General features: G+C 38.9%; 1 protein-coding gene across 1 annotated transcript; it reads left to right on the forward strand.

The window, feature by feature from the left end:
* Nucleotides 1-1,777: 1,777 nt before the first annotated feature.
* SOSTDC1 (sclerostin domain containing 1) lies at nt 1,778-5,677 on the forward strand. Its single transcript, XM_021538294.2, has 2 exons — nt 1,778-2,151; nt 4,360-5,677. Exons 1-2 carry the CDS (start codon nt 1,947-1,949, stop codon nt 4,773-4,775), a joined length of 621 nt encoding a protein of 206 aa, XP_021393969.1. The 5' UTR covers nt 1,778-1,946; the 3' UTR covers nt 4,776-5,677.
* The last annotated feature ends 2,894 nt before the right edge of the window (nt 5,678-8,571 follow it).

Raw genomic sequence — 8,571 nt, forward strand, 5'->3', positions numbered from 1 at the left:
GTTCCATGCTTTTAATTACAGTGGCTCAGTTCAGCACAGAGACTATCCTGAAGAGTAGGTGAGATGTGTAAAGATCTGTATGATCTGCGAATATGAAAAAAAACGAAGTAGGACTTCAACATCAACAAGGTTCTCTGTTGTTGAAAAAAAACCAATACTCAGATATTAATGATCTGTAATGTACATGTATTTTTTATTTGTTTAAGAAAACTTATTTTTTTAAGGGAAGGTAAAATGCACATCTTTGCTTTTGGGGTTAGATTAGATTCTCCATGAGAGTGGAACTTGGCACTTTGTAAGGGGTTAGCAGTGATCCCACTCCTCCATACATTACCCTGCTGAAAGATCTCACTCTGCCTAGCAACATTCTTGTTATTCCAGAACTGGGTTGGGCTAATCATAATAGATGCAGGCAATCAACTCAACTTCCCCACACACAGCTCTGCCAGTAAAACTCACTTCACCTTGCAACACTCCTGTTTTCTTGTGTCCTTTAAGCAAAAGCTATCAGTTTGGCACTCATTGTGGATGTGTCCTCACTCCTGCTGAAATCCAGGATAACTTTCTTAGTGATGCAAGAGGAAAGTGTTGCTGATATAGACAAATATCTGCTTGTGACTAGGGTGAAATAAAGTTGTCTTCTCTGAATGACAGATTTTGATACTGGCAATAGATGTAACTAACCTGTGTTCCACTTTTGATTTTATTACAGCAATAAAATCCAGTGTGACTTTAGATACCAATTCAGTTATAGAGAGTGTGAGATTACAGTCTAACCTTTACATAAATATGGCTTTCTGAAAGGCTGTGCTTTTTCCCAATAAAAGGGCTTCCTTTCTAGTTAGAACAATAGAGTTTTCAGTGTTGATCACTGTTGTTTTATTTATTTTGAAAATCTACAGAGCATTCCCCATGATGCAGGCAAGCATCGGACTACTGGCAACATCTCAGTTTACACTGGTGTTTTTATCTGGGCCATGCAATTTGATGTAAAATCAAGTAAGTGTATGCCACAATAAAAAAGTATGCCAAAATAAGGATTATTCTTCCAAAATTTTGAAAAAAGATTTGCATGTTTTCTCATTGTTTCCTTTATCACATGAAATAATATATTAAAATATAAGAATGCTCTAGGCAATGTACAAAACTAAAAAAGACTAGTTTGGTGAATGAGCACGGTGAGAGGCTATGAATATGGATACATTTGTTCTAAGGAGCCTAGAGGAGACACTTTTTATGTGTGGTGATACAGAAATACATACTTATAACTCTGCACACCAGGGAGAGAATATTCCCCTAAACCAAGTAATTTCCCTTGCAGTACTCCCTGTTGATCAAAGCTGCATAATTTAAAGCATCTAGAAGCAGCTTTAAATTATTCATAATATTTTTTAAAAATAATTTTGGTATATTGCAGACAATATTTGTGTAACTAGCAGTCTTCTGCAAGTTCTATAAATTTTGCATCCTTATAGAGCTCATCTCAGTTTGAGAAGAGGGTACATAACTTTGCATAAGTTGGGCAGGAAAGACTCATTCTGATACTGTGTTAGTCACATCACACCACAGTGTCAGTCATGCAGGACCATAGGGAATGGCAGGGCAGAGCCGACAGTCTCTAACTCTCAGCCTGAATGCTGCTGTGTGCTGGTTCCTAAGAGTTTCCTGATACCCTCAAAAGCCCCAAATAGGAATCCTGCAATTAGTGCATCTAACTCCTCCTTTATTGCAGTCTTCTCTCCTATTGGTGAAAGGTCTTCGCAGCTCATGTAGGGACCCCACCCCTTTTGTGGGTTTTCATTCTGAAGCTGTCCACAACTTTACACCTGAATGAATGCCAAACCCCTCTGAATATATAAAGGAAACCTGCAAGAGCAATTTCAGTTACACAGAAGAAGCAGAAGGAAAAGATTTCATCGAGCTTTGTCAGACAGCCTGAACCAGCCATGCTTCTCCCTGCCATTCACTTCTATGGCTTTCTCCTGGCTTGCATCTTCACGAGAAGCTACTTGGCTTTCAAGAACGATGCCACAGAGATACTTTATTCTCACGTTGTTAAACCGGCTGCGGCGAGCCCAAGTAGCAACAGCACGTTGAATCAAGCTAGGAACGGAGGCAGGCACTACACCAGCACTGGATCCGACCGTAACAGTGAGTATCCCACCGGCGGCACTTCCACCGCAGCCGTGGGCGGCAGCCCCGCCTGTCCCGGCCCCGGGAGCGGGAGCGGAGCCCCGGCCGGAGCCGCGCATCCCGTGGCAGCGCCCCGGCCCCGCAGCCCGAGCGCGGCGCTCCAGGGACCCGGCGCCTGGGGGAAGCCGGGCCCCGGGGAGATGCTGCTGGCTCCGGGCCGGGATCTGCCTCGCCGGGCGGCCTCCGAGCCAGCCGCCCTCCCACCCCCGTGCTGGGAAGTCCTGTAGGACCGGCTCTCTCGGGCAGGTTGCTTCCTGAGGGAGGTTCATCCAGGAATGCCGAGTTCTTATGGCATCTACCCGGCAGGGAAGCGAGATAAAGAGGAGAGAGAGGCATTTCCAGAGCGCTCGCTTTTTTGACTCACCTCCCACTGCGGGTAGGGGAGGTGTCTGGGCTACTTTTCAAGTGCAATAAAAAACTCTGAATTTTGTTCCCGCTGTTTAGTTTTACTTCCTGCCGTAGTACTTACCCGCTTAACACCTCCAGCAAAAGTAAACAAATCAGCTTGTAATTTACCTATGATCTCTGCTGTAACTTGCCTTTTTTTATATCCAGTCTTTTCCTTCTGAGTTTTATGTATATAAGTCAGATACGTGGGGATCTGGAAACCTGCTGACTTTATCTGTTCCCTCCCTTGCACACCCCCTTAAAATGAAAGAAATCCAGATAGAGAAACATACACACACACCAACCCACCCACAGCAACTTGATAAAAATAGTCATCCCTGGAAAGTGAAGGCAACAAGTGACACTGATACCTTTCAGCTAAGCCAGGTGTGTCAGCTTCTAAGAATGCTAAGGGTTTAAATGCACAGGAAACATCTCATCATTATGAGATTACTGGGACAGCTCAGTAGGTATTCATTGTCACTGAGCTGTCACTGGTGAAAAGCTGAGCCGGGGAAGACAGAAAAACAGAAGGAAAGACAAACTTAGATCTGTGACCAGATGCTTCCAAGTACATTCCTGAGTGCAGCTGCAGGAAGGCAAGTTTGAATCTTTCCTGCAAAGCAGGCAGTAGAGCAGCTCTGTCAATATTCCCTGGGATCAGCCTGCAGATTTACAGTCCCCTCTGCCTGCCCACCCTGAGACACAAAGGACAAGGTGAAGCAATCTTAACGCAGTGCCCAGTTCAGAACTTGCTTCCAAAAATCCAAGTAGAAACAGAAGCAGCCTGTAGCTGTGATATGTAGATGTACCTTCAAAGCCTTTTATGATTCATTCTGAAATGTTTCTAGTAATTACTTCTATTTTAAAAGCGTTAGTTAATTGCATTGTCTGTGCCGTAATTGTCCTTCGGAAAGAGGGAGAGCACAGACAGTAAAGATTGCTTATTAAAATTAAGCACACTGTGGGCGTTTATTTCAAAGTATAATTACTGAAATAAACAGTTGTGTTTATTGTAGGGTGCAGAGCCACACATAGAGACGGGTACAAACATGTCTGTGTGAGAAGCTCTGCATGTTGATTCTGTCAGCTGCCTGAGAGAATTTGCAGGATCCTCTATGTTACATATAATATACAGACTACAGACTACTGTTACACAGATGGTGCTCCCTTGAGGGTGAAAGGACCCCTCTGAAATTGTTACTGCTAATCATTCAAACTTCATGGGCAGAACCCCATTGTTGGTAACTTCAGCTGTTACCACTTCTGCAGTGTCTGCTCAGAGCCACAGAGTTCATGGGAGAGTTCAGTCCACTGTAACAATGGAATGAGAAGAAACACACTGTTTGAAATTAATTTAAAAGCATTTCAACTGTTTCCAAAGCAATGTTTTCCCCCTTGCTAATGATCCAACATAATTGTTGTAAACATCACAGAGCAGATTCCCTAGACTGAGAACGAGCAGGAAACATTTCTTCCCTTGGGGCATTTTTTCTCTTCTAAAAGGTATGTCCCTGAGAAGAAGTATAGATAATAAAATTGCCTCTTCTACCACAACTGCTGAAGTGCATGCCATTAGGATTTCTTTATGCTGTGGTATTATCCAGAGATACCATCAGCACTTGAGGCCCTTGTGTTGGGGGACACAAGAGTAAAGAGATGTCCTGTAAAGATTACAGCCTACTTTAACTTCTTTAAAACATACCTGGTTAATGTGAAAATGACTGGTTAAGGAAATCACTCCATTCTGAATCTCAGCGCTTCTTGCTTCTTGTGCAGATCGTGTTCAAGTTGGCTGTCGAGAACTGAGATCCACCAAGTACATCTCAGATGGCCAGTGCACCAGCATTAACCCCCTGAAAGAACTGGTGTGTGCTGGTGAATGCCTCCCTTTGCCACTGCTGCCCAACTGGATTGGAGGAGGTTACGGAACCAAGTACTGGAGCAGGCGGAGCTCTCAGGAGTGGAGATGTGTCAACGACAAAACTCGCACTCAGAGGATCCAGCTTCAGTGCCAGGATGGAAGTATAAGAACCTACAAAATAACTGTGGTCACGGCCTGCAAGTGCAAGCGATACACCAGGCAGCACAATGAGTCCAGCCACAACTTTGAGGGAACCTCTCAAGCAAAACCCATCCAGCACCACAAAGAAAGGAAAAGAGCCAGTAAATCCAGCAAGCATAGTACAAGTTAGGAGTCAACTATTTTCTGCTCTCTCATCTCCCTCTCCTTGTGCCAAAATTGAACTCACCTGTAACCATTTCCTTTACCATTCTGACTGCTTAAAGACAAGTCTGCCATTGCTGTGTTCTCAGTTGACACTACATGCTTATTGCTTTGACCAAAATCGAAAGGGGCATTCTCAGCATATGGACTTTTTGGGTGATTTTCCAAATGCTCAAGATTGGGAATAATACAAGCCTTCCAAAACCACACTATAAACTTTTACAATTTCTCCAGCCATGGAAGCCAAGAAAATTTGCCAAGAGTATTCACTGAAGTCAATTTTGTAAAATGATGCTTTGTTGTGTGTTTTCCTGAGAACATTTATCACATCTATTGCCTTTTATATCATGTTTTATGATCTTCTGACAACAGCTTAAAATGCAACACATTGTATCTGCTTTCAGATTAATTCTAAAAAAAAGTGCTTTGCATGCTCATTTCTCTTATCTCAGTATACCAAAAATTAAAATATGCATGGCAGCAATCAAAAAGTAAAGCTGAACAAACTATTTATTTGTTGTTGTAATTATTTAATGAGCTTTTATGTGTATTTCCCTCCAAAATTTCCTTATGTTTATAGCTTTTCATATGTATCAAAGTATTTTCCTATGATTTGGGGCTGGATTAGAACATACATTTTGTAGATAATGTAAAATAGACATTTTAGCATTTAGGTATATATATTTTAATTTTGAACATTCATAGTCTTAGGTGTTATTTTGACATAGCAACATAAATCTGTATTTTTCATTCTTCATCTTGTATTATTTTTGTTTAAAAATGTGCAATCAAAAGACAGATATGACTTCCTTTCAAATTCATTGGTCTCTTTTTTCTTTTTTTACAAAAATAAACACTGCTAAAAAACTGTATTGTCTGGCTCTCTATATGGAAATGCACACATTTCAACCAGTCACAACACTTAAACTTTAAAAAGGGAGAATATTATTTGTTTTAAAGAAGTCTATCCATAAAATTTAACATAGAAACAATCTTTCTCAATGTAAAAATCTTATATCCATTTAACAGATGGTGCTTATTAATGGTCCAAGTCAGGTCCTTATTTAACAATTCTCAACCTCTACAATTCAGAAGAAGTGTGTGTTTGAGAAATTTTAAGAGCTAGTGAGACATTACCATTTTTTTTTCTTTTCATTAGTAATGATCAAATCAATATAATGGCATAAATTACATATGGTTTCATTTTTTCTATAGAACCAATAGAATCCTGCACTTTTTCTCATAGATTCTTATAGAATGTATCAGAAAATTAGTAATTAATCTACTTTTCAACACATAGTGCATGAATCACCTGTTCTTAATATTTCAAAATGTATTTAAACACTATGGGCAAGATTTCATCATGGGATTGTGCTGTTCTTAAATCATTAACTTTTACAATCCATTTGCACCTGAAGTAAAAATTACACAAGAGGAGAGTAATGAAAAATCTTACCTGATAAGGTCTCACCCAAGTTCTCTTTGACCTTCTTTTTATCTTATCCTATTTTGCATTTTAATTCCAAAAGATTCTTCAAGAAGTTCTTGGCAGAGATCTTGGTCATTAATGTAGAACTGTTTGAAAATCACTGCTGCTGCCTGACTTGACTTACTGAATCCTAATTTTTATTGACAAAATGTAATTTTTTTCCTCAAAGTTACTTTCAAGAATTCACTTTAAAATTTGCTATATGTAAAAGAGAGATAATTTTTTTTATTCAATTTTAAGTGATCCACACTATGTAGTACAGTTAAAAGCCTCCATGGCATTAATGAACTAGTTGTTTCAAATTCAGTTTTGTGACTGAAAATATCCAAATTAATGGACCAGAGACCATTTATACTTAAATTCTCCGATCTTAAAAGTGCTTCTTTTAAGCATAAAAGAAGAGATGGTGAATAAAGGAGTTAGCAGGGAAAGAACTGAAATGACATTGCTGCTAGGCATATCAGTTCAGCAGACTTAGAGACTTTTTCTTCATTTTAACAGACATTACAGTCTTGTTCAATCATTTAATGACAGAAGATTTTTTCCCAAATGCTAAACATTTTTAAATTGCTCTCCAGCTACTTGTTCAAGATGATAAAACAAAATATGGAGATAATGAACTGAAATATAACCAATTCCAATGCCAACAGTCACTAAAAATCAGTAAAGCTGCTCTACCTGTTCTGTGTTTAACTTCTAGAAATAAGAAGGGTGAAAAAACTGCACATCTTGCTCATAACTCTTCTTCAATCAGTGAAGCTGGACTGTAGGAAAAAAAAAATACATGTTTAATATCAGTTTACATTTAGAAATAGGGATAATATATTCAAGATTGTCCTTTTAAGCAGAACCACCCAAAGAGGAATAATCTGACACACTTCTGATAAAATGACTTTGTGAAATTTTGCTGGACATGCTAAAGAAAGACCATGGGGCCCATTTGTAAGTCTGGTATATTTGAGGGAACATGAGGGAAACCAGCAGGAGCTGTGTCCATCAGCAGCAACTTTGACATGCCACCTGAGTTAGCTAAGTTTGCTTCTTTGGCCATGACTGGCCTTTTGTGGGAGAGATCTTCAGGAAAGCAGCACTAGAAATATGTTAATGTAGAATTTTCTGAAGGAATAATGTTACTCTGTGATGCAACTTGTAGCTCAGAATGCTTCAGTGTAGCCTATACAATCTGTCTTCTGTTTCATCCTGTTACATGTGAACTCACAGGGCTGCATCCAAGGATCCAGACAAAAGGCATTACTCAAGTACATCTAACTAAATTGACATCTAATTAGTTTCTTGAAGAGAATCTCTAACATGTAAAGTTGCAGTGGGTAGGATATGGGCCATTGCTCTTGTGGAGGTCAGTGGCCAAAAACTCAGTGAAAGAGTATTGTTTAAACTGAAATAATTTTAGACATCATACATCTCAAGTTTGCTTCCGAGTTAAAAAGAAAATACAAACATGTTAAAAACTTCACCTAAAGTATTAAGTCAAATAGATAAAAGAAGTATGTAAATGCTTTGAAAAAGTACAGTGTAGAGGCCAGATTAGATTTTTTTTTCATGCATTAGACTATAAATAGTCTAGATTTATTACACTAAATTATATAGAAGCTGACTTTCTCAATGATATGAAATCATATAGACAGATCACAATTCCAAATGCTTTCTTACAAAGCATTTCAAATATCTAAAAAAGAACCTAATAATTTTATAATTTCTCATACTTGCTTCTTTAGAAAACTAAAAGTGAATACATTAGAAATAATCTGTTAATCTGCCACCACTATTTCACTACTTTTTAGATGAAATCTGCTCTCAGCTAAGGGGTAAATTGTTTTATAATGAGTGGAAATCAATTTTCCTTAGACATTACTAGAAACAAACTTAGCCATATGCTGATTGTTTTGATAGCATGGAGGCACTCAGAGGCACACTTCTTAGAGGCAGTGGTAGATAGTATGTGTCATTAAGACATTTATCAACTGCGGAAGTCATAAGGGCCTGACATTTGCAATCTAGACTAGAAAGGCCCTTAACAAGTTTATTTATTCAGTTATTTAATAATAGTAACAAATCTGCTGCTCTTGCCTTTCCATCAGCCTTGGAATCAAAATCACCCAATCCAAGCTCAGTCATTTGTTTGGAAATAAAGCAGACATTTGAATAACAGCCTTCAAAATACCTAACAGATTTCTGCTAGTAAATCACTCTAGTCCTTCTAACCTTGACCTTTATATCCTTCCTGAAGAAGTACAACATTAATCAAGAAAGGATT

This window comes from Lonchura striata, chromosome 1 (assembly GCF_046129695.1).
Source record: "Lonchura striata isolate bLonStr1 chromosome 1, bLonStr1.mat, whole genome shotgun sequence".
Lineage (NCBI taxonomy): Eukaryota > Metazoa > Chordata > Aves > Passeriformes > Estrildidae > Lonchura > Lonchura striata.